Here is a 27,757-nt window from a genome sequence, read left to right on the forward strand (position 1 = left end):
TAATGATGGTATATTGTTTCTACAAGAAACACACTCAACAAAAAATATTGAAGCGGTATGGCAAAATGAGTGGAGAGGTGACATATTTTGGTCACATGGCGATTCAAATGCAAGAGGAGTTGCTATCCTGTTCCCTCTAATCTAGGTTATACCTTGCATGATAAAAAAACTGATGATAACGGTCGCTATCTCCGCCTTGAAGTCACAATAGATGACCTGCACTACACCATTATAAATGTCTATGCCCCTATCAAGACAAACCGTCTGAACAGAAAGCTTTCATTAGCAAGATACGAAATTTGCTCAGTGACTGTGGAGACACACCTGTCGTTATTGGAGGGGATTTAACACCTGTATGTTTCCTACGATTGACAAATCAGGTGGTACTTCAGATAAGCAATCAAGTTATGCTAAAGAGATTGTTGAAATGATTGAGGCGTATGATATGTGTGACATCTGGCGTGTATTGAACCCAGATTTAAAACGTTTCACCTGGCGACAACATAACCCAGTCATACAAAGTAGACTGGATTTCTGGCTCGTATCTACGCATCTTATGTACCTAGTAAGTGATTGTCTTATAAAATCCGCAATTAAAACAGACCACAGTTTAATTGTTTTAAATTAAAACATAGTCACCCTCAAACAAGAGGGAAAGGTTATTGGAAATTCAACGCAGCTCTATTAAACGAGGAAGATTATATCACGGCACTTCGTCACACAATAAACAATAGCAAGACGCTCTACAGTAACTTAGATGATAAGAATTTACTTTGGGACTTGATAAAATGCGATATCCGTCAGTGTTCAATCTCTTATGCAATTACTCGTTCAAAACGTCTGAAAAAAGAAGAAAGCCAGTTAAATCAGAAATTAACTGATTTAGAGCATCTCCTTTCTGAAAACTTTGATGAGAACACAAGTCAAATGTATGACACAACACGTAAAGAGTTAGAAATGATAAATAGTAATTATACAAAGGCGCCATGATTCGTTCACGTGCTCGCTGGGTAGAAGAGGGCGAACGCTGCACTAAATACTTTCTTTCACTCGAAAAGCGAAACGCTTCTTTAAAAATATCAGAACGTTAATTAAGGATAATGGGGATATCCTAACTAATCCAAATGACATTCTGGAGGAAGAGTTCAACTTTTATCATAACCTTTACTCTGAGCAAGAAATTCATACAAGTGACTACGAAAACACTACTGAAGCCGAAAGTAACTTTCTCAATCAACAAAATATTCCGAGATTAAATGAGGTTAACAAATCTCTTTGCGAAAAAGAAATATCTCTAGAAGAATGTTCAGAGGCCCTGAGAAACTTACCGACTGGGAAATCACCAGGCACCGACGGTCTCACAACAGAATTTTATAATTGTTTTTGGGACGATATTAAAATCTAGTGTATGATAGTTTTCGCTACTCATTTAATAATAAACAACTGTCAATAGAACAAAGAAGAGGTATAATCACGTTGATCCCCAAAAAGGATAAAGATATTCGCGTATTAAAAAATTGGCGCCCCATTACGTTATTAAATACCGACTACAAAATTCTTGCCAAACTCCTTGCAAACCGGCTACAACGTGTCGTCTCTGAAATCATTGATACTGACCAATGTGGTTATATTAAAGGTAGATACATTGGACAGAATATACGTTTAATTTGTGACGTGCTTCATTCATGCAAGACTAAAAATATCAACGGTATTCTCCTATTTGTCGACTTCGAGAAAGCGTTTGACTCTATTAGATGGGCCTTTTAATACCGCTCTTTAAAAGTTTTCATTTTGGCAAAACCTTTTGTTCTTGGATCAAACTTTTATATAATAACATTAGTAGTTGTGTCACAAATAACGGTCACACTACAGCTTTCTTTTCTATACGTAGAGGCATTAGACAAGGGTGCCCTGTTAGTGCACTCTTATTCGTTATAGCAGTTGAAACCTTAGCAATTAAAATCCGTAGTACTAAAAACATAAAAGGTTTACTTGTCAATAGTTCAGAAGTCAAAATATCGCAACTTGCAGATGACACGACTTTGTTTTTGAAAGATGTATAAGCATTCAAAATGCGCTTAATATATTGACTGCTTTCTATTGGGGAGCTGGCCTCAAATTGAACCCAGGTAAAACAGAGGCACTGTGGCTTGGTAAGCCACCTAAATATCTACTTAAGAAACCATTTAGGTTGAAATGGGCAAATGGTCCAGTACATGCTTTGGGCGTGTAGTTTCACCAGAACGATCGCCTTATGGAAAAGTATAACTTTGAACCCAGAGTGGCAAATTTAAAAACGATTTTGAACATTTGGTCTCAGAGAAACTTGTCTCTTATTGGCAAAGTAACTATCATCAAAACACTTGCCATACCACAACTAACCTACATTGCCTCAGTTCTACCTGTTCCTGACCATATAATCAGAGAGGTAACCTCTATTATTTTTAATTTTCTGTGGTCAGGGAAAAAAGACAAAATTAAAAGAGAAATAGTTACAAGCCCGAAAGAGTCGGGTGGTTTAAATATGATTGATTTTGAATGTCATGTAAAAGCTTTGAAAGTTGCTTGGATAAAACGTTTCTTGGAGTATCCGAGCGGAAGGTGGAAATGTTATTTGCAAAGCTTTTTTCCGTATATTTCTTTTGAAGACTTTGTACATTCAAACCTTGATAAGACTTTCATTGAGAAAGATTTGCCTTTATTTTATAAACAAATGTTATTATATCATAGTCAGATCCACTCATCAACGCCAAATACCAAAAAAGAAATCCTTAATGAACCATTGTGGTTCAATAAATATATCGTCACTGCAGACAAAAAGCCTTTGTTTTTCAGAGCTTGGTATGATGCAGGTATTAAGAAAGTTTCAGATGTTGTTGGCAATACTGGTAGCTTTATTGATATGCAAACTTTTCAACAGAAACATAATTTGAACCCAACAAATTTCATTCATTACTTTTCGTTAAAATCTGCTATTCCAAAACCTGGAAAACCATTTTATCTCTGGATAGAGACACAAATGAAAGCAATGTCAGAGACGCTTCAACAATGAAAACTGGTCAGCTATACAGTCGTTTTATGTTTAAGCGCCCAGTGTTTAAGAATTCTAGTAAACAGAGATGGAATGAATTTTTTTCGGATATTCAAGAAGAAGACTGGGCAAAAATTATACACTTGTTTTCCGTTCAGTGAAAGAAACTAAAATACAAGCTTTACAATACAAAATATTACATAGAGTTTTCCCTTGCAATGCACTACTTTTTAAGTGGAAGCTTACCAATTCAGAAAACTGTAATTACTGCCAGGAAAAGGACACCGTAGTTCACTACTTCGGTGAATGTAATTCTACAAAGAATTTTTGGACTTCGTTTACAAAATGGATTTCTCAAGTAATGAATATTAGTATTAGTATTTCCACCAACATGTATTGCTGGGTATAACCTCCGCAAACAAAATGAGTCACATTTTAAACTATTGTATTTTTCATGGAAAATGGTTTATTTATACACAGAAGAGAAAAAATGAAGATCTTTTCCTGTTTATTTTCCTTGCAGAACTTAAGAGAAAATTGTGTATCGAGAAATTCATATATAAGACAAAAAGACAGGAAAGAAAATTTAATGATCTTTGGGGAGAATTCTTTAATGCACTGTGATATGTAGATTGAATTTTTCCTTTTTTTTCTGAATTATTACACTTGTACACCCTGCTCCATCTCTTTTTTATGTTAAAATGAATAAAAAAAAAAAAAAAAAAAAAAAAAAAAAAAAAAAAAAAAAAAAAAAAAAAAAAAAAAAAAAAAAAAAAAAAGTGTCAGAAGGTACTACAACTGCCCAAGGCTGAAGTTAAAAATCAAATTAAGATACGAGATGGTACTAAACTGTCAAGTGAACATGTCCCTTTAACATTTTCTTTTGAGCCTTGAGTACTGAAGACTGTTTTCTCTTGGCAGAGGAATTGACATTACCGTTCATTGCTCTTCCACAAACAAAACAAAATCACTTTGTGATAGAGCCAAAAATTTAAAATGTGATTTACCAAGACATGGATACAGTAAGCTTTTGCTTAAAAGAATCTTTGAAAAGTGATGGCTGATTGTACATCATATCTTTTGAGTTTCACCTATTGAAGAAATTGTTACTTAAAACACCCACCAAAGGTGACATCCAACGTGAGCATATAAATCAGTGTACTTTGAACAAAACTTAAAAATTAGACAGAACACATAAAAAAAAGATTTGTGAATTAGCTATCTCTGATGTTAGTCTAACCCTGAAGGGTATATACTAGTAATCACTAATTTTTCATCAGATTATTCTCTCAATATCCGGCCTTGATGGCAGGTAATGATGAACACACTGAGTACCTGGCACATCACTAACACTTCATTTTGATGGCTGAGATGAGTAACCTGACATTTATGCTGACCCTTTTCTCTCTTACAGGCTACATTTTACTGGATTAAGAATCTCTTTGAAATGTCTCTGTAATTTATGAGTGATACTTTGGTCTACTTCCATGGACTCACTGTCCCCTGAGCAATCACAATTTTTATGTGAATGAAAATCATATCTCAAAAGACAGCAGCCACCTTTCAAGTAGCTGGAGATGTGAAATTCCCTCCTAAAAGACTTTAAGTATTATGCTAATTTGTCTGTAATTAAATATACAGATGTCCCATTTTGAAGTAAGTACCGGTACATTCGTGTGAGGAAGGTACATTTCTCATGAAACATTCTGTAAATTGTGGAATGCAATAAAATTCAATGGTATAAAATTCAAATTCATAGCAACATTAATTCTATAATGATGAGCCCTTGTTGAAGGAATTATTGCTTCATAGTAAAGTTGGCAAGTTTCAGTTCAATCATATCCATCCATACTTAGGAACACCTGATACATAAGAAACAGTCTAAGAAAGGTTCGTATTCTAGCAAGAAATACTGGTACTAGACAGTTACTGCAACACTGGTTTCATTTGACAGTATCTTAAGAAAGCAGTTTTGGAAACGTTTTTCGAGGTGCAGCAATTCACTGGTATGTTCATGTATCTTGCTTTCTATCCTCTGTGATGATATTGTATGCTCAAATGCTAAAATGAGGTGACAGAACATGCATAGTAAGCAATGCACTATGTACATACGCGTACCATGGTCCAAATAACGTCAAAGGGTTCCGTACAACTACCGAGTGACTGTTTTTGGCAACAAAATTCAGATTTTTCAGTTGGATGATGTAATATACACCTGTATTTTCTGAACTAACCATTTAATGTCATTATTTTAAAAAAATCAATTATTGACACAAAAAATGAATAAAATATTCGGTTGTTACTTGTGTCATTGTTCATTGAACTCCCCAATGTAACAGTACGTTCCTGATTGACAAGTAATGGTGGCCTCCTCCAGTTTATGCCTAATCTGTTTTATAACTCCTGGTATCACAGTTAATTTATAGTCAGTCCTTGATTCATTTATATTTTTACTTTATCTGGCAGTACTGGTAGTTAGAACATGTCTCACATTTCAGTAAACATAAATTGTCGTCTGCTGTTTAACTGCACATTTAGGGCTGATTAAAACACTGTGTAGAATAGCATTCAGTGTGTAGTGGCCTGTCATCTTCCACTGGTACGGCAACACATTCCTGATCCAAATGTGAAGCCATTAATAGTGTCTAGCATGTCGAGGCTAATTTCAACAGTCTGGAGAAATCACTCATTTGGGAAGCCATGGAATATCTATCTTTCATCGGCATACCTGGACTTCTCCAATCGAAAATGTACTATGGATTGAAGTCTTTATAGTAGAGCACATAATTCATCAAGTTAAAATGACGACGTAATTAGCAATATCCATAAAACTCTGGAATGGACTTCATGTTAAAAATGAAATAAGGGGAAAACACACCTGATGATTTGCAAAATGCTGTCTCTCTTCATATTGACCTTTCAACAAGAGCTCTACATACCTGTCCCATTACACTACATAATGTTCCTGACTCAAACATTTGGCATATGGAGTAAGTGTATTAAGCTCATTTTGTGAATGGTTTTATCCTCAGGGTTCAGACACTGGCACCTTGAAAGCCTCTTAACATTGCTACTTCCAGGAATGCCAAAGGGGTTCTAATAGGAATTTTGATATTCCGCTAATTCCTCAATTCCTTTGGCTCATACAATTTTTTTTCTGCAGATCACAGAAATGAAATATTCTAGACTGCCGTTAAAAATGACACTTAAAATAAACAGGCCCAGGATCCTTTGCAGAGCAAAAAAAGAAATCACAGGAATTTCAAGGCAATCAGACATTGCTATGCTGTTTGCTACCAACAGCAGTGCTCTTTGTGTTCAAATCTCTTAAAAAGACACAAATTTCAAAGTTTTGGATGAACCAACAGTATTCAGTAGCAGTTTGCTTTATGTAATGGAATGACGCATCACAGATGGTTGACCTAGAATCTGGATTAAAATAATTCAATCCAGATTAATGATTCAGAATTTGGAATTTATGCATTTAAAATATAACCAACACTGAAATTCAGATTTCAACCTCTACTGGACTGGTAATACTGGCAGGGATGTCAGGCTATACACAACCTTTTGGCTGCATTTTCCACTCCCGCTGCTTTACTGCGCTGTGAAATACACAGATCGCACCAACTTCCATCATTTCCCAGCTGCCAAATTTTCACTACATCACACACTGCACTGACTGTTATTTCATATACTGGTACAGGTGCTTATGGAAACGAGATGAAGAATGAAGAGATGAAGAATTCCTTACCAAAGTAGAACATTGATGTTGCCAATTGCTACTCTCTTTCTCCAAAGTTTCACATTCTATTTTCTTCTGTGCAAGCTCTACCTCCTAGATGATGAAATAAACAGCAAATAAGATTTTGTTAATTACAAATCACATCTCATTACTTATTCATAGATTCTATTTTTACTGAGAGCGGATATTTAATACGGTAGCATCATTACGATATCAGGAGGATACATAATTGATGCCTGCCTGTTGTTTGGAAATGAAAACCTAGAAAGACTGCCCTGGGGATGGACTTAACATCTGTGGAGTGAAGTGTCTGTCAGTAAATGGATGGTGTTTTCTTCCTCTGCTGTCTGATCCGCCCACACTCCAGATAAATCCACAGGTTTTTTTGCTGTGACCACGAATAACCCTGAATGAAGCTCAGCGCTCTGCTGGGCTGATTTGATTTCAATTTGTACCGTGATCCTGTAAATGATGTCCTGCTCAGTCTCTGACTGTGGCTTGTAACAAGATCCAGCATAAATCAATATGATCCTGACTAAGTCACAACGTCAATATGGAATAAAACGACCTTGTTTGTTTTGAATACACGACCTCTCTGATTGTAACTATCCTCAGATCAATCATGAGATACATGTATACGCCAACTTTTATTTCTTTCGCATTGTCCGCTGGTAATGTTATCACTGACAGTCAGTAACATTTCGATTGATGTATTTGCCTCTGGGACATGGATTGAAAAACACACTATCAGATTTTATTTCAGATGGAGGACATTTTGCTGCGTAATTTCATTTGTTAATGTTTCCCAAACTGAACTGATGATATGGGTACATGATTACCATCAAAAGAGAAGATGAGTTTTATTGTCAAACATGTCAACATTTGGCTGCTCTCTAGTAGATATTATAATGTGAAGAGACCTTGCCATATTGCACCAAGTACTTCTAAACAGAATCTGATGAAAAGAAATTCGCTCCTCACAGAATCTTAGATTTTGCATGACCTTGTCTTGGACATGAGAAAATATCAATGTACATTTCGGGCTGGAATAACTCGACCAATTGAAGATCAGATGGTGTAATGCAAAATTATATGATGTCCTCATCACAAAGATGGACAAGTGATTGTGACCATGTCAGAGACATTGCAATTCTGGCTGTTCTTTGAAAGTAGAAGCAAATGAAGCCAACAATGGTCACCTTGTACACTGACTTCCCTAAATTACACTTTAAGTAAGTTTCGGCTCACAATTTAGGTCGCGACTTCAGACAACATTAAGCAATTTGTCAGCCATGTGGGAAATCTTCATAGCAAGGATACTTAGCGAGGAGACAGATCTGGATGAATGTCTTGGCTTGCCAGGTTAAGCTTTGATTCGGTAAACTTTAATTAATGGCAACGTTGTGACCTGGCTCAGATAGGAAAACCATTAAATGGACGGGTACTTTGATTGGATGATGTGTTGTTTAGGACAACGTGATCGTAATGTATCTGGATTACTGCCTGATCAGGTTGTCAATGGTCTTTTACAAGAAAGTAGACGAAAAAGCTGGACTCTGGACAAACTGAGCGATGTGGTAGTCAACAGAAAAATGTGTTTGTATGTAAGATATGATGCGGAAAGCATAGATATAGAGTATATGAGTGTGAGTGCTTCATGAACTCTTCTCCATGTGGAGGGCTCACAGTCAGAAAAATTGTAACAACTTTAATAACTTGGTTATTGAACCACTCTTTCTAGGATGGTGATTTGGCCAAGTGATTTTGACTATGATGCCTTCACTGGGTGATTGTGTGCCCAGGGTTCATACCTCTTAGGACAAATAAAATTCCAGGGCTTTCCAGGGTTTTTTGACCAGTTTTCCAGGGCTATTTCAACTAAAATCAAGTAATTTTCCAGGGCTCTTGACCATGAAAACAAATTTATACTCAACTTCTATTGACACACCGTACCTATCTACTGCTTTAATTCCTGAGCTTTTTCTTCTAACTGTATAGCTACTGATTGTATTTCAATTTGTTCTTGCAGTCTTAGAATTTGCACTCCTTCTAAGACTATTTAACTTTGCAACAAAAGACATTCCCTGTAGATTCAGCTTTCTTGGAATATTTCTTAACATATTTGTTAAGTTCAACTACATCAGTCTCAAGTATCTTAATTTTCCAGGGTTTTCCAGGGCTAAATATGACATTTTTCCAGGGTGTTTCCAGGGCTAAAATAAAATTCCAGGGTTTTCCAGGGTTTTCCAGGACTGTACGAACCTGACTACGCTAACTGTGACAGTACAGTTAATGCAACATAAAAGTAGATGAAGCAAAAACTAAGGAAGAGAGAATATCAAGACCTGTCGGGTGGATCAAAAGTACTTGAAGAGTACAAACTCGTGACATGAATGTTGATAACAAGGCAAGGTAAACACTTCACAACATGGTGATGGAGATGGTGTGAGAAATGTGTCAATTACTTGCTAAGAACTAGCTCACATTTGAGCCACTGACTTCAGTGCTACTTCATGAGTCAAATTCCTAGATGTTGTCTTTAATGTCGCTGAAATCAGTCTATCTTATGACTTTGGGGTAAATTTTGGTGTAATATTCCATCTACCTTCATTATTCATGTATATCAGAAGTCGATCTCATGATAAATATACATTCCTTTTATCCTAAACCAATATCTGTAATGTCTCTTCGATCTCAAAACTCATAGAATGAAACTTGACCCTGTTAACGTTGAAAGACTCTCTGGGCAGGATTGCAGAAATGGCTGCCAGCCATGAGGAAAGTATCAAACAGAAGTGGAAGAGACTAATATCGCAAGCCTAACCTTTAAGAAATCAATGGGTCAATTTTCTAGACAAGATTTCTGACTCAGCCTAGCCAATCCACATTCGATTCCCAGAAGGCAGAACAATATATCTTACATGTGTACGATTACTACCTTGGGTAATTGTGAAACAAGACGTGAATTGCGGGGTCTGGGCAGGATACACAAAATGCTTCTCCACATTAGAAAAGGTCAATTAAATACCACGAGTTCAGCGCTAATATATTTTTAGGGGTAAAAATGATCATGCAGCATTAGTGAAAACTGCAAAATGCCTGGTAATACCATACAAGTCTGAACAAGCAGTATAATTTAGGAGCAATTTTGCGACGGAGCCATCTGCACATCAAAGAACCTGCAGGACTCAAGTTCATCAAATAAAATTCAAGCCAGCTGGTAAATTTTCTGACTGGCTGCATTTTCACCAGGCTAATTTAACTGTTCAAATATTCATGCAAATGCAAAGAGATCACAACTTCTTCCATTTTTTTCTCTCATAATCTTTTACCGAACCATTCCTTTTATTATTATGAATGTATTTGGTTACTTTGTTCAGAGTTTTAACATCATGGCTGATTTGGATGCCCGGTACTTCCCTGTTTGATCACACAATAGTAAATTTTACTTTGACACAATATACATATATTTTAAATGTATACCATGGGTGATACTACCGTACAGTTGATTCAGACACAATTTACCAGATACTTAAAGATTTTGTTGTTTCTTCAAATGACAAATCTTTCACAGTAACAGATACTTCAAACACTGTAAATCACAAAGTAATAAATATCTTCTTCAAATTTGTCTGGTAAATACAGAAAGTTACAAACATTTGAACTCAAAGACCAATTTTGTGAGTGTAATGTCAGTTACTGAATGTGCCGTTTTGAATGACCTACCCTGTATAAGCATTTGCATTAACAAATCCTGTTCAGGAGAAATTGATGATAGCCAAAAACAGGGGCATGTTTGGAATTTGTAAAACCAACTGTACTTCTGATTTTCGTGACTTTCTATAAGATTTAAATCTGCATTTTATGCTGATCATACATTGCAATTACCGGAAGATAAAATGCCAATGTCTGTAGAGCAGAAATAATAATAAATCAATAAATCCCAATCCAGATTATCCATGATACACACATGCCTAGTAAAAGTGTACAGTCAACAATAAAACACCAGTGACAAACATAAGCCATACAACACAAAACACTGTCAAATCAGGGACTGATTTATAGTGTACAGTGACGATGTATGTACATGGACCTTTATACGCACATAACAGTGCTGGTTATTTTGTAATAACCATTGCACTCAACTCTGCGATGGGAAAACACGCTGAGTAAACTTCATTGGAAGGGAGGATCAACATTTGAACATTAAGGCCTGGCGACAATCACTATAGATGTAGGTCACCCTATACTGCAGGCATCAAGAAGTGTGCTTCAGGTAGATTTACGATGGAGATAGTGAAATATTTGCATCCATCAGGGGTATGTCTTTCTCCATTGTTCAAACACTGCCTAGAGAGAAATGTAATATTTTCCAAAGAAGATACATCAGCGTCGTGCAAGTGTTTTTTTTTTTTCTGGGCTAATGTGTGTGAAGGAATTTGCACAAGATGAGTCATGTTATTTGTTTGGCAGTACACCTGTCCACACACACCTACATGTCCATATAGTTTAGTTTTGCTGCGTGTAAAGAAAATCTAATGCAAAAAGTAAAAATGCAACTATATATCGACACTTTCACTCATCTCCAGCCTTTTGACAGATGATGGAAAAATTTTGAAAATCTGCCGCCTGCAAATAAAATGGTTTGTCAGTGTCTGTTTTCCATTCACAAAAGAAGCTATAAATACCAATATTTTGAGAACAAATTGACAGAGGCAAATCAAATATCTGTTGATCTACCCTAAATGGTTTGTATTATACCAAGTACAGAAAATCAGAGTAATTTAATCCATTGTAACGGAGATAAATACATTTGGCAAGGTCTAAATTTATCAAAATCAATGAAAACTTACTAATTTTTCCTTTTCGTCTTTAACTAGTGATAAATTCCTGAGTTCCTCTTGTAAGGCTTGATTCGTTTCCTCCAATGCCCTGTACTCTTGAAGCTTGCCAAGATCAGGTTCACTTGCAAGAGGCCGTCGTTCCTGAGATTCAAAAGAAAAAGAAAAGAAAACGTTAACCACATGAATTTCAATATTATACCACATTCTTCCAAATGTGTAATTGTCTTCCATTATGGCCTACTAGACAAATTTTACAGTGCTTCTTGGTATAGACTCCCTTCTTTCATTTGCATTCTTGATATGACACATTGGAAAAAAATCACACTCATTATAAATCTTGCAATACTTGGTAAGAATAATGAATAGAACTTTTTAACCCAGTTTGTGATAAATGTACGTGTATATCATATATTGTTTTAATATGTGTTATATCCCTGTTCTCATGACAAACGTGTAATTCTTTATGAAAGATTTTCGTTATACCCTGGTATGTGAACAGACACATTCTGTATTTCCCAAACGTGAATGCTTTGATGGACATGTGTTAAGCTAGGTATATGTACATAGCCATTAGCAATGTTTTGATCTTAGATCTTCTAAACTACTTGGTTTTTTTGTTACATCTACAATATCTGAAGATTGAATTCAACATCAAATATATCCTGACATAGCTCACTGATTCATCGCTGCACAAGCTTCACTAACTCATTGTTAAATTTGCTGTCAATTCAGGGATTTCTTTGCAGGTAGGTCGTACGTCACGATTATAGACTTTGACCCTGACCTCCTTGCGTGATTTTCAAGATGCAGAATTTCATATGAGAATCACAAACCCAGCATTTGACATGTACACTTGCAAAGCATAAGATTTTACAAGACTTATTACAGTTCACTGTATTTTCTTGCAGCAAAATATTTGATCAATATTTCCCGAGTACTGCCATTAAGATAAGACTTCTGAACCATGTTCAACAGTCAAAGAATTCATTTGCCCTTGAGCAACTGGCTTCAATTTATTTCAAACTTCACATTACGGTAACTTACCAGTACTAGATCAGCCAAACGAAAACAGATACAACCGAAATTAAAAATATTAAATCCACGTTTTAACCACAGAGAAAGGGACCTTGCTTGAAAATTCTTTTAATTTTTTTTGGAACATACACTGAAATTTTTTAGACCAACAATCCATCGTAAGGTAACTCAACTCAACTCAGTACAGGATTTGAAAAAATAACACACGAACAGAGAAAAATCTCTGTACTTTTCTCCTAATGATACATAAAATGCTGTCACTGCCTTCCATTGGTATAAATGACTGCAATCCATCAGTCCAGTCAGACCCCCTGCCTCTACATGGATGAGTTCCTCTCTTCTAAAGCCACCACACTCGTCTGAAGGCAGCTTCTCATTGTCTGTATCACAAATGGACATTGAGAGGGTACTTCACACCTGACTCCCTGCAAACCTCATCAAGTGAAGGAAATACAGCTATTTTCTGGGGTAATTGCACTCTGATGGTTCAGCGCAGAGTTTTTGATGGAGTTTCTTTTCTTTCCTCTCTGACATTCACATATCCATATTATGGGTGAACAATACAGATGACTTTCATAATGCATGCATGTATGCATCTTTTTGTAAAGTTGATAGACCAAGTCTCTCACTGAACAAGATTGATTTTAGGGATTCTTTGAATGTTCAGAATATCAAGATTTTCCAATAACTGTATCAGTCTTCTACATTTGACAGGTTTTGTCTCAAGCATATAAGAAAGCCATATGATCACTCATCTCAAACGGCGTTACCAAAGTACTGACTATAATGAAGAGCTGGTAGGAACATACCATAACTAGCCTATAAAGTTACAAACAAAGGTGTTTTTGAAATTATTAACTGCACTGAACAGTTTGTAAACATATCAGATAATATGTAAATAGGAGAGTAACCTCTACACAATGTCATCAATCAGTCAGGGTCAAGTTTGAGTTACATGACTGATGAAAATGACACAACCACATGGGTTACTGGTACAGTGAGCAAAGATGGATACATGTAAGGGTGTGATAATAGTACATCATTAATATTGTAAATTTTACAATTTCAATGAAATTACCTTTGCATTGGGGCATCTGGGCAGTACAGAGATTAACACTTTCATTGCCCAAAATCAAAGGATCTGTTATGTTTCTGAGGCAAAGTTAGCCACGAACATGTACAGGTAGCAATGGGATGATGGAAATAAAAGTACCAGTTAAATTTTCTGTTTATCGTCACCAGAACAGAGCAGAAAAAATAACCACACTAATAATTGTAGGGGCCTGTTTCCCTGTACACTTATATCAGAATCCATACTAGCAGTAGCTCATTCACCCACTGACCGTTACAAAAGTTCTTGTACCACAATATTACACACTGGTAGAGATACAGTACACCATTGATATTGTATAGAAGAAAGACAAGAAACATACCTGTGTCTCAGATTTTTTAATGAACCCTGGTATATATAGCATAGTGTACACTATATCCTCTGTGTTATCATGAGTAGCTGGTGAAGACAATTCCCACTGATAGCTGCGTCTACATGTATTTTCCAAGTAAAGCTATTAAAAACCATGCCGAATGGCATTATTTCCAAACGCTGGTCATATCTGCAGTTAAGTTTTCTAATTGACGAGCGGACACAGGATGCGACTAATTCTGTATGCTTGAAGCCTTCCTGCACATCTGCATTTACATTTGGATGGATACTTGGCTTTTTATTTTTTTTTTTTTCACCGGCCTTTATCAAATGTGGTCATCTTCACTACTTTTCACTCCATCCCGTCAACAATGGAATCATCCAAATAGAGGCCAATTAAAAGATCCTTCTCAGCCGAGAAATTCCAAAATTCCAAGGTCACACAAACGCACACACAGAGACTGTTCCCGATGAAAGAGACATATTCAGCCTGTTCCTGTTTCATGCGAGTGTAAATAAACAATATTTGGGCATCTACGCTCTGCTTGCCCTGCAAATGCTGGAGAAACTGTACCAAGAATTGCAAGCCACGCTACCGAGAGCTGTTACTGCTCACTTCATGATAAATTGCTTGGCTAATGTAGGACTCAAAGTGACTTGCTGTAGCTGATACAAATCACATGTTCCCGCCCTTTGCACAGAATACTAACGACGCCCAGCGTGGGTAATTCACAGTCGAGTAAAAATGGCTGACCAATGATCTCACAAAGTCTTGATGTATTAATGATTGTAACGATGTGACGTACGGGGAACCCTGTTTTGCCCCTCTGAATAATTTAAACGGCGAAACCACCGTGCCATATACATGAAACTTTATGTAGTGTGCTCTTGTGTCAGCCACTACAAATAATCCTGTGTGGGGAACACCTGGGTGTGCATTCCGGCTCCTTTTCCTTGTAACCACTTAAACAATTTTAAATTGCCTTGAAATATTCGCATTGATTATTATTACAAGTTACCTAATGGGAATAACTAATTCCTTAACTGCATAATTACATGGGATTGAAGTATTTTCAAATACCCAGCAGTTCACATGTAATTGAAAAGTCATGTTAAAAAAAAGAAAATCGTTCCTTCATGTTGAGAAATTTCAGTCAAACATTGTTACACAGGTATTTGATCTATTTATCTGTGACTTTTGAACTTCTCTTCTGATATGCCTTTTTATTCGATTATTGTTAAGTCTCAAACACAGATTCATGAGCGTTACGGTAAAGGAGACTGAATTAGCCATTTTTTTTTATGATCACTCCAGGCATGAATGTGAACTCCAGTTGTGAGACGATTCCAGAATAATGGAAAAAACTGACATTGTGGGAACCTGCGTTTAATTTCTTAAGGCTTTAATTAATCAAGCGATGGCTATTTGCAGCTTGAATGCACTGAAATTAATTGTGTGTTAGGCAGGCCATAGAACAGCCACTATCACATACCCACCCTATTTGATTACTTTGAAGCAAACGTACACCGCATAAAATCATAAAAATTTTACCATCATTAGGGAAACTGGGACAGTCTCACCACATGTATAAAATGCAGCTCTCTAAGGACATGTTAAGCAAATGGAGGCAAGATATAATTCCAGGCGCACGAAACCTGAGAGGCCATTTAATGGCAAGTATTAAAAGGTGGAGTTATTAGTCAATAGTTGATGGGAACAACCAGATATGAGTTTTTTGTATTATCTTTGTATTTTTCAAAATAATCCTCATAGGGCTTAAGTGAATGTCAGATACAAGGCAGACTCATTCAAGCTTTTCGGCATCGACGGTTTCAATTACGTTTGCATCCTTGCAATGATAAAACCAGCATCATCTAGCACCGATTAATTTGTGAGAGTCAATCGATGTTAACGCTCTGTCTAGTATGTAAATGATGCATTTTTTTGTATCTGGAAATACAAAAAAAACATATCCAGAACACAGAACAACACATACAGGTATATTGAAAATGCTTACAGACTGGTGTACTACATACTGGGGACTAAAGTCATCTAGATTATTCACTGTAATTTCAGAATTCTAACTGATAAAAGAGGGGAGACACTGTCTTCACAAGTGACCATTGGCTGATAATTTTTTAACTACCTACACACAAAATGTTTTATATTTCCCCTACTCACGTTTTCAGAACTAAATGCTTCCTCAATCCCACCAAAAAAAGAGAAATGAATCTAACAAACTGTATGATTAATGCAGTCTCATCAAATGTCTGATACTATATATTTAACAGCATCCAGCATCATTGCAATGTAACTAATTCAGCAGTTGATATCACATACGACATGAAATCCGCAACTGTCAGACGAACGGCAGATATAGAATTGTACATCAAATAGGTAATAATTGTGCATGTAAAGCCACTAGAAGGTTTACAAAGACATTTAATTCCAAGGCTACATCCTGCCCATACACAAAGATGGTCAATCAAATTTTCGTTCTCTAAAAAATGAAGGGAACTATCAAATTACCAATTTATCATCTCTGAAAAACGTGGAAAAATTTGCAGATAAAACTAATTGTTTCTCATTTGCAAGATTATCTTCTCAGAAGAGAAGCAATTAGATGCAGGTGGCAAACCATGTTCTCTCATTTGAGGGGAATTTCCACATCTTAGGATGTCAGGACAAGAAATTTGATATTGAATGTAACTGTGTACAAATGTCGGAACGAATATTAATTTGAACAGGTGACCATTTTATCAAATTTACACCAGTTCCAATTTGGGATATTGTTTCTTTGCAAACAGGTCTGGTTACGCCTAATTAGTACTACCATTTATGTATAATGCTGGCATCAAAGCATTGTAAACATGCTCTGTTTCATGACTGACTGGCAGCTAATCGATACGCAAACCACAGTAACCAGTGCCAATTTTTCTAAATTGACCCTGCTCTGAAATTTCTCTATCAACAGCTTGGGTGACACATTCAAAACACTGTGCAAACCAGACGCTTGAAACCAAAGCCAGCCTCAGCTGGAAATTAACCCACTTCCATGCATAGTTTAATTAACTCTGAAACAATAAACACAGTTATTAAATAATCCGGTAACATGCTTTTGAAGTAGAACGTGTTGTGAATCAATAGCAGTGGTTATATAGAAGCTGTATATTCTACACAGACTGAACGGGTCAGTGCCTGTGTTTCAGTTTCCACTTCCATGCCTGGAAAACAACTTTCTCTCCGAACGAACGAGAGATTACATGATGTCAGTAGCAGCTGATGTAAGTACAGCAGATGAGCAGTAACAGAATTACATCTTAGATAAGGTCTGATAACATAAAGCCATTCATTTCCTATTTTCTTATCTGTTTAGAGAAAAAACCTTTAGGAGAGGCTCAGAGAAAATGTAAAGAACCAAGTCACCTATTTAAAACCTCACCAGTTAAATTTGCATACATGTATTTCCATATAATTCTGTTGGGGCCAAATGCAAATCTGAATTTTTACAGTTGCTTTGTACGTGACTGATGAATTTTCATGGTGACAATCAATGAGTACCAGTAGCTGGTACAAGCAGTCTTTGGCCACAAAACCTCATTACAACTTTATGCCTTGTACAAAGCACAGTGAACTCACCGGTACAGGGAAAACAGACTTGCATGAAACAACTAACCTCCTTCAAATACCTAGCGGCAATGTAGTCAGAGCTTGTGTTTCATGAGCTGGCACTGAAAATTGCCATGCTAATGTTTCAAGATCTAGACTCTGTGTCGGCTGTAAGACAGTAGTACAGTCACTTTTTCCCTGGTTTCCATTCATACGCAACATTTACTTTGCTATGTATGATCCAAATTCACGTTTCCCATCATCATTTAATTTGTGTTATTTTTTCCAACTTTCAAAATTTGGTCTGAAAAACATGAATGATTTTGTGACTGCACAAATACTAGTGCTTTTTTCTTGAAGACTCACACTTGATACAGAAATTAAATGAGCAAAGTCAAATTTCATTTTAGAAAACCTGGTACAACTTTTGGCATCTTGAACAACATCAAACTGCCCCAACATGTCCATAATACTATACAGTATTGCAACAATGTGGTTGACAAAGATGTGGTTACATTATAACAATGTATTCAATAACATAATTACCGTAGTGTGTAGTTTGTGAGCCAGTCAAATGATTTCATCAAAAATTTACCAGACAGTGTGCATGATTCCTCAGAACAACCGTACATCATATTACTAGTATTGATTTCAATTAAATGTTCTTTCTGTAAAGATGTAACATGCAAATTAGCAATTCCTATCAAGATGGAAATATATATCATGAGCATTGGGCAATCCTGGTGAAATATGGCGTCATTCCAAACGACGAAACTATTGTAACTATCTCTCTCTGTCAGTACAACTGGTACATCTTGTGTTTGTCTAAATGTGATTATTACATAAAATTGCAAGGGTCTTTGAATTGAAGTCTCTTCTGTGATTGCTAAACATTTGTTCATATTTCTTCAAGAAGACGTTCAATCTCTGTAGTATCATGACTTGAGATGCTCAGGTCATGGCGTGCTCAAGTTTCTACCGGTATCTTACAATTTGCGCAGGTTTTGTCTTGCGGGCTGAAATCAAGGATGAAGGATAGAATCAAAACATTTTACCTGAGACATCCAAAGTATTCACCTCTTTGAGATAATCAATACAGCAGCAATACTGGCATAGAAATGTTACTGTGTGCCCTGAAGTCAAACTAAAAAGTACGAGCCAGAAGAATAAGAGTATCATATGCCTCTGCGTTCCAATATTCCCTCTCAGCACCAGCAGTTACTGAGCTCAGAGGCATTCTAAGATTTTGACCAGAAATGCAATTCTCTCTCTAGAATGAGCAATCTCCTTTTTTGTTGACAGTTTTGTATTTAAAATTAGAAACCATGCACACACTTGAATACAAATACTGAGTCCTCAAAGCACCTACAGATCAATAAAAAATATCAATAAAAGTTTTATTTCTCTGACCAGCTGTTCCTAGCTTCCACTTTGAGAAGCTAAGATTGCTCATTTTATACCGTTTATGACAGAGAAACCTACAAACTCAAAAAATATTTCACTCATTCTGTCTTACAAATATATCGTTTTTTAAGCATCTTGCTTCAAAATGAACAACGTACTTGAAATTTGTTGCTGAATGTTGAACTCCATAAATACCCGTATATCCATAATAGTCAATGAGAGGCAATGGTGATGATATCACATGACCACATCTAAACTGTTCAGTCAGCTTTATGTACAGTGTACCGATGAGAACCATCCTACTTACAAAATGTAAAACTTGGAAGGAAGTTATCCATATTAGTCAATGAGAGGCAATGGTGATGATATCACATGACCACATCTAAACTGTTCAGTCAGCTTTATGTACAGTGTACCGATGAGAACCATCCTACTGACTTACACAATGTAAAACTTGGAAGGAAGTTATAAAATTAAGCAATAAACCATGCCAGGCTATGGTACACCATAAAATTTTGACTAGCTCATGTCTTATACACGAGGGATAGCAAGTGAACTGGTCAAAACCAAGTGGTACATGTACATGTATATCAACTGCTGAGGTTGTTTAACCATTACATCATAATTTTGGCATGAAACGTTAAAAAATGAATATAGCATGGTTGTTTTCACCATGCTATATCATGAATAAAGCATGGTTATTTTCATGTCTCGATCAATCAGATCACTGGATTTTCACCATCAATACACTGGTATGATATACTATCTGATACACATGTATGTCATACTATATTCTAGAATACCGGTACAATGAAAACTCTTAGGCAGTATAAAATATATGCAGGATACCGGATAGAGGATTGTTCTGCAAAGATCAGGCATTCCTTATTTTGTAAGAGAATATTGTTACATGCCTTGTGAGCTCTAAAGATAGAATTAAACACTGATATACATTTTCCACAAGAGATCTGTGCTTCTAAGAATTTTCTAAGTAACTGTGTAGCTAGAAGCTATTCCCATATGAAAACTGATCAAGACATACTAATCCTGCAAACACGTTTTTTTCATTTTAGCCATGGTACTGGGAGTTTCATGATATAAGACTGAATATCACTCATTCATAATTGACCATCTAATGACTTTTTACAAAGACTGTGATCAATAATAGCTATGTTTTTCAAAAGATGACCTACTTTCAAATGGTGTCAAAATGAGATCACATTCCGAGCATTTCAACCTCCTTGTGTCCTTTCAATACAGATACCTGGATGTTTAGCATAATTCAGTATCTCTCTAGAAGTATCTACCAGTACACTGTATGCCTACATAGTGTGAATATAATGTGTGAATTCATCAAAAAGATCAAGTTTATGGTGATTAATTTTGTGCAATCAGCTTAATGTGTCTATCTGTTCAAAAGCATGTTTTTCAGTCCCAGGGTTTCATTACACTAATCAATATACTTTTAAAATCCTACTGTTTAGGATACATGTACATGACCCACAAAAACAGAACTGATAAGGGTTTGTTCATCTATATTTGATGATCAGATAAATTTTTGCATGCATGAACAGTCATCAAGAGACACTCTTCCAGACGAACATTGAGCGTTATCACGGAAAATAACCTGTCGTTTCCAGTAAACCTTGGACATGACAGAACACCCAAGAGATATTCCCATGTTTTCATAGTGGTATTTGTGCAGAGTGTCACGCAAAAAATCTAGTTTCATTGAGATCTGTTAGTGGAGTGATATCTTTGAACTCTGGATATAACAATGTAGGCCACCACCGACGGCAACCCTTTCTAGCGAGAACATGCCCGTAAATTATTGATTAAAATATGATTTAGCAATTGCACACACTTGGTGTGTCATAAATCGATTGAAAACTAGACACTTTCTTTAGTGTTAATAACGCTTTCTTTTCCCATGGGACGGAATGCTGTTGAAAATTTTATGCCGCAGCTGTTATTCTATTTGAATCATTAAAGTTTGCTTGGCTGATATTTCTACTTTGTGGTTTGATAAATTATCAAAGTAGTGCACATTTGACATACATGTGTGATGGGCGATAGGGTTGGCAGACAGTGTGTTCATTCTGCTACTTAGATTTATTAAAAATCAGGTTATTTCATTTCTTCTGATTTTTACCCCATATGTGACACTGTGTAAAGCGCCAGTGGCGCCAGTGAACACTATGATGGATACCAGGCGCTATATAAATTTCTTATTATATCGTATCGTATCGTATCGTATCGTATCGTAAAGTATGCTACGACATACAGGTATTATATAGGGCAGGAGTTCACATGTAGATATTCTATCACAAACCTATATTGCATTATCTATCCCATAATATTGGTCTCATGGCTCGGATTATGCTCAATTTGGATGACTGGAGTCAGACTAATACACCAGGGTATTCCTACCCTGATCACAGTCAACAGCAGGGACTTGATACATCCACCAACCCGAACATGTAAATAAGAAGGAAATTAATTAGGAAGGAAATTAATAATTGCATACATGTATGTAACTGCAATTCTATATGTTGTATTCCTCCTCTTTGAATCTAATTGCTTTTTTCTCAGACTAGTTTTGAAAATCTGTTCCACGATCCAAAAACATAACCCAGGACTGAAGGATTACGTGTACTTTTTCATTTAGATTGCATCTGTGGTCAATAAGGCATAAATCATAAAAGATGTGCACTTCTGGTAACTTCACGAGATTTAAATGCTCACTTCATGATGCCTCTTTGCCGTAAATGAAGTTATTGTCTGAGCTAATTCCCAACAGAAAAGCTGTAGAAAAGTGGCACCAATTACACAAGCCAGCGTGCAGAATCAACAAAATTAATAACGCTGATGAATTCCCAGACACGTTTCTTTTGAGTGAAATCAAATTTTGATTCTTTTCTTTTGAGCCGCGTCTCGATGGAAATGCATCAACACGTCAGTGTACACAAAGCACAGTGAAGTCAACCAGTGTATGCAGATTCAATAGTGCATCGCGGCAAATCCAATTCCAACAGCAAACTACCGGGAAGACCTAGTTTGTCCGTGTAATTCAAAGTAAATGCCAGAGTTCACCTGATATTCAATTTCTTGCCTTGTTACTTCAAAGCATTATGGGTATATACACAAAACCGCAAACAGTCTACTTGCCCAGGTCTCTGCTTTCCGAATGTACAGGGAAAATAATACTGAAAAATTTGAGAATGGCCTTTTGAGAGTATGTAAATAAGGTATTCTCAGATAATACATGCAAACAGTCTTGGGAAGTGGGTGTTCTCTGATGATCTCAAGTGCAGCTATTGGAGTGTTCTCTATATCTTAACACAGTCTTTGAAAGTTAGTGTTCTCTGATAATCTCAAAGACAGTCTTTGAAAATGAGTGTACTCTGATAATCTCAAAGACAGTCTTGGAAAGTGAGTGTTCTCTGATGATATCAAGACAGTCTTTAAAATTGTCGGACAATTTCAAGACAGTCTAGAAGTTTTTTCTGATTATCTAACGGCAGTCTTGAAGCGTTTTCTGATAATCTCCAGACAGTCCAGGAAAATCCAAACAATGTAATGATATTACTAGCCTGAGTACACTTTTTGTTGGCCTCATATTTCTGAGGTATATTTTCTGAATGCATTTCAGAACACTTTGTCATGCTTGAATTTGGTGCATCATGGTGCATCTGGGGCTAAGGTGTTTAGTGTCTGATTTGTGATTGAAATAACAGTGTGAGATCTCATTTGTGAAGTACTACTATTAAGAGGAAAAAATCTTTTGCTTTATTTTTTGTTGTTCTTGTTTGGAATGTTAGACAATGTCACGCTTGTCATAAACGAACGAAATTACCAAACCCAAGTACGATAGCTGTCAATAGCTCTAGCAAAGTTACGATCACTACGCAATTTCTATTTAATTTTCCAAGTTTGGAAAGTTTTTCATCCATATGAAGGTAGCAATCATTGTTTCCATTAAAAGGAAATTTGCATCACTCATAATGTCACTTTCTCCTCGAATTCGTTTCTACAGTGTATGTTCATCTGCTGCGAATTCCCTCCCTATGGTCCATATTGAAGAGCTGATCATATGCCCTGGCACGTTTAGCTCATTGAAAGTTCTTTTCACTTGGCTTCACAGGGCATACCTAACCTCTACTAATCATGCGCCGGTACAAATATTGACAATTATACAGATAATGGGAATATTACATTTTTTGTAACCCTTTGAGAGCTGTAATTTTTCCATCAAAATTTTAGTGCAACATTTTACAAATTTTCATAAATTTTCTGTAATTGTTTTTGTAATTTTGAAGCGAAAGGACATAACTTTTCATTGACTACAATTTTTATCAAAATTTTGGGAAAAATCTGAAAAGAAATTGTCCTTTGAGAGCTGTAATTTTTCCATCAAAATTTTAGTGCAACATTTTACAAATTTTCATAAATTTTCTGTAATTGTTTTTGTAATTTTGAAGCGAAAGGACATAACTTTTCATTGACTACAATTTTTATCAAAATTTTGGGAAAAATCTGAAAAGAAATTGTCTTGATCTGAAAAAAAAATTGTCTGCACTATATTTTATGAAGGCAACAAAAGTTAACTTTGGCACTCAAAGGGTTGAGACTCCTTGTACATCTTGAGAAGTCAGAGTGTTCAAAACACTTTTTTTTCATTTTATGCCACTATTTCTGGTAGTCTCCATGATTTTGAACTTCAAGTTTATGATCCGGTTTTAATATTTGGATGCTTTATAGTGTAAAGAACAAATTTTAAAATTTAAAAGGAGTAGCTTTCAGAAAAGTTTGATTAGAAACGTAAAGATTATTGAAACTAAACAAAGTTATGGGCAAATTTGCATTTGTTGAGTACCGTATATTTGAGCTTTATGAGTGTGACTGACATACAGTGAGTTCAGAAAAAAACGCTGTTTGGTCTAAAATCTCACATCTCCAGTAAAACTTTTTTAATTTCAAGCGGTATGCCATTGATGAATTATCAAGCAAAGCTGTCAAAAAAGTTGGTATTAAGTACTTTATATGAAAGTCTATCCAGCGGTACAGTTTCCAGTCCCCTTAAAATTAAGTCGCAGAATTGCATAGATGCTTTCACTCATAGGGAAATGAAATTTTAATAAATTCTTACCATATAATCGATAATCAACCTTCCGATATTTCCTGAAGCTTAAACCAGTACAATGAAGGCATGATTATACTTCATGAGAAATTTAAACTGATGGGAGTGTTTGCTCAAGAAACCTGGCACTTCTCTTTGAAAATGAAATCCCAGCAAAGGATCGCACGTATCTGTATGCTGTACCTTCATTAAATATTGATTTCTTCTGGTTTCCACCATCATTCCCAACTCCAGTTACAAAATTAATGATGGATGACAAGAGTACGAGTTTAAATTGTTTATACAGAATTTCATCGTGCTGCCGTTTTCAGAGTATTCAATCTTTCACTGATTTGCAGCGGTGATAAATGTATTAGACATATATTGCTAAGAAATTTTAGCCGGTGATTATGAGCTATGAAACCATGGCAACTCAGAGACAAACAGACATATACCACGACTGTTGATAATCATAAACTAGTTGAATTATCAGAACAGCACTCAAGTTTCAATATCATGTAGGCCAACTCATCACTTTTTTTATCAATCAGCACCATGAATTTACTCAATTATATTTTTCCAGGCCTCAAGAAAAAGAGGAAATTTGTTGGAAAAGTTGAGGAAGCCCCTCAATTGTGCAGTCAAGATTAGCAGAACAGTGAGTGATGGGTAGGCGTGCATGGCGCCTGTTTTGTTTTGATGGGCACACAACACCATCCGCCGCCCTGTGGCAACAATTTCCACTGCTTTGTGTTTGCAAGACTGATTTATAATTTTTAGTGACTTCACTTTCCTCTTTTCAATTTTATCGGCCATTTTATAGATTATATCATTGATGTCACAGATCCTTCCTACAGAAACTCTGGAACATCAGCTTTGTTCCCTGTCCAAAAAGTATGAAAAACTAGGAAAAATCTAGAGGCAAATGATCGTAGCCTTGAAAATTGAAAATTAATCTTCATATTGTGTGCAATATTATTCTATCTCCCAATGTTCAGCTCCAAGTTGCTATCTGTCTTCAAAATCCCATTTTAACCCTTGGCTCCTGAGCTCATATCATTTTCCATGGTATAGCTAAACTGTTGCAGGCAACTTGGGAGTCGAGGGAGTCCGTGCGTCATATTTTGTGATAAATCGTATACCCTCAGGAATGAAATGTGTAATGATCATGTCTGACCTGGTTGGGGTGACCTAATGTTTTTATCATGCATCAGTTTTTTTTTTTCAGAATGTAAGATGTTTATGAGTTGATCTTCGGGTTAGTTTTAAAACCATTCACATGATACTGGTGGGTGAACAGATTACGAGGGTTTAAATTCTGTGTCAGACAGAGCAGCTGAACATTTTGTTTGAAACAAACAGTTCTTACGAAAAACAATACAGCTTAAAAAATTCCTTGATGCTGATTTTATGTTATTGAAGGAATAATATCAAACTTTTATGTGTAGGTTTATGAAGTCTGCTTGACTGCATAAAAAGTATGGGGCATTCCACATCATACCTGCAACCAGGGAGGTTCAGGTGTGAAGTTCACCCCCCACCCCCATTCCCAGTGAAAAATTCCACAATCATCACTAACAACAATAGGTTTGGGCTAAACCATGGTCGTGAAAGGGTTAAATTGTTCTTGCATTACTTGTACCAACATGATAGGATGCAATAACCATCCACAGTATCTCAGAGCTTGGCATCCTTGACAGAGAAGCCAAAAAGTGCAAGACCCTATCGACAGAGACGCTGACAGTCAGATTAGAAAATGATGAAGGCCATAGGCGTGCAATGGCAATCTTACTCTAACAAGTGGTTTGAGACAATTCCTCAGATGACAGATAGGGGGATTTGGCTCCATTCAACCGGAAAATGCATCCATGTTTCCAGTAACGTCCTTTTCCCCATCAGAGATTCACGTCTGATACTGATACAAAACAGTTTACGATGAAGATTCACATAACTGAATCAAACTGATAAATTGAATCGATCACTGCAAGGAAAATCATCATGATTACCAAAGCCAGAAAAAGCAGAGCACAGAGACCTCATTAATTTGCATGCACTTCTTTCATAACAGTAAAATCCTAAACATTTTCTTCTCCAGAGTAAAATACTGAAATTGCGCATTTAAACATGTATTCACCATTTTTGAGACTTGTAAAGGCAAATTAACTGCCGGAAATTATGTGTTACACAGAAGGTACAGCAAAATACACATGGAATGAAGTTTATCATGTTGGTACTAAATTTAATGAATTTGGTAATGTACCTAGTCATACCATGTCTGTTGAGAAGAAATTGCTGCCCGCATATCTCAATATGTATCTTGGTGATACGACTTACACCTGTCAACAAGATTATTTTCACAACAAAATTATTTGCCATTTTTTAAAACTCCATTGTGACTTTAGACAATCCTCTTTCATTTTTCCAAATTAAATCAAAGTGATACAGTCAACAACATTCACAAATATCTAAATAATGATAATTTTGAGAAAAATATCACCGTTGTGCTTGAAAATGGCACTCAAAAATTAAACAAGTAATTTCTGTTTAAAGAAACCTGGAGTACTCTTTCCTCTACAGGTCACTGAATTTCTGAAATATGAAATGACCCTCCTTTTCAAAACATTTGACATCAAAAGGCATTCACTGAATGACATTTCATACAAGACTGAACACACAATAATGAAATCATGAATTAATGAAAAAAATTCCTTCCATGTTTGAGAGTTAAATGTTTGTAAGAATATCAACATGCCCACATAAATTAAATGCCCTTGTCAATATCTTTTGATGTTTAAAAATTTTCATTGTGAGCATTTTGAAATATTTACTATATACAGCAAGTCAGTTTTAACACACTAAAGGAGTAAAAATATTAATTTTCTGATTGGTTTCTGTTCAGTACTGGTGTGATAAAAATTTTGCTTTTTTTCCAAATGTTAATAAAAGCTACCGTTGCTCTTCTTGTACTCAATATAATACAATAGAAATAGTGATAATTTTGAAAATTTGACGATTATAATACAAATTTTTTCCATTTACCACCTCTAAAAAGATTTCTACCGCACATGGCTCTGACAGAGAACAGCCATGGATGATATATGCTTCCATAATAATTTCCTCTGAAGGTCATTATTTCACGAATTCATGCTGATGTGCTGCAACTCATTGTGACACACATAAACTAGGACAAATTGTTATCCCCAAAATAAATTTTCCTTCAGCAGTCACTTGCTGAAACAGATCTACTGGTAAATGTGCAAGTGTTTGACACGTAATATTTCCTTGTAATTTTGAGAGGTAAAGCGTTAACAAAATGTACAATAGAGCTACAACATCACAAAACAAACTTCAGTTATTTGAAACAGAAATGTGATTACTCCATGGAAACATTTTTCTTCTATCCTCAAGAGAACACTGTTAAAGTTTATTTGCATAATTAACTTTTTTGAGCTTGATAGGGCCCTCACGGTATTGAACCAGCAAAAATAGTGGATAACTCCATTTTTACCACTGTCTGAATTCTAGTTAAATATGTAACTCCCTGTC

At 35.9% G+C, this 27,757-nt stretch overlaps 1 protein-coding gene across 1 annotated transcript in view; it reads right to left on the bottom strand.

The window, feature by feature from the left end:
- The window catches only part of LOC139146245 (RIMS-binding protein 2-like), a 157,412-nt gene that overhangs the window by 69,733 nt on the left and 59,922 nt on the right, over positions 1-27,757 (bottom strand). Inside the window, exons 7-8 of the mRNA XM_070717653.1 lie at positions 11,630-11,761; positions 6,786-6,869 (exon numbers count right to left, since the gene is read on the bottom strand). Of these exons, the coding sequence (XP_070573754.1) occupies positions 6,786-6,869; positions 11,630-11,761 (216 nt within the window). The remainder of the gene's footprint in view (positions 1-6,785; positions 6,870-11,629; positions 11,762-27,757) is intronic.

Source organism: Ptychodera flava, chromosome 12, assembly GCF_041260155.1.
Source record: "Ptychodera flava strain L36383 chromosome 12, AS_Pfla_20210202, whole genome shotgun sequence".
NCBI classification, from domain to species: domain Eukaryota; kingdom Metazoa; phylum Hemichordata; class Enteropneusta; family Ptychoderidae; genus Ptychodera; species Ptychodera flava.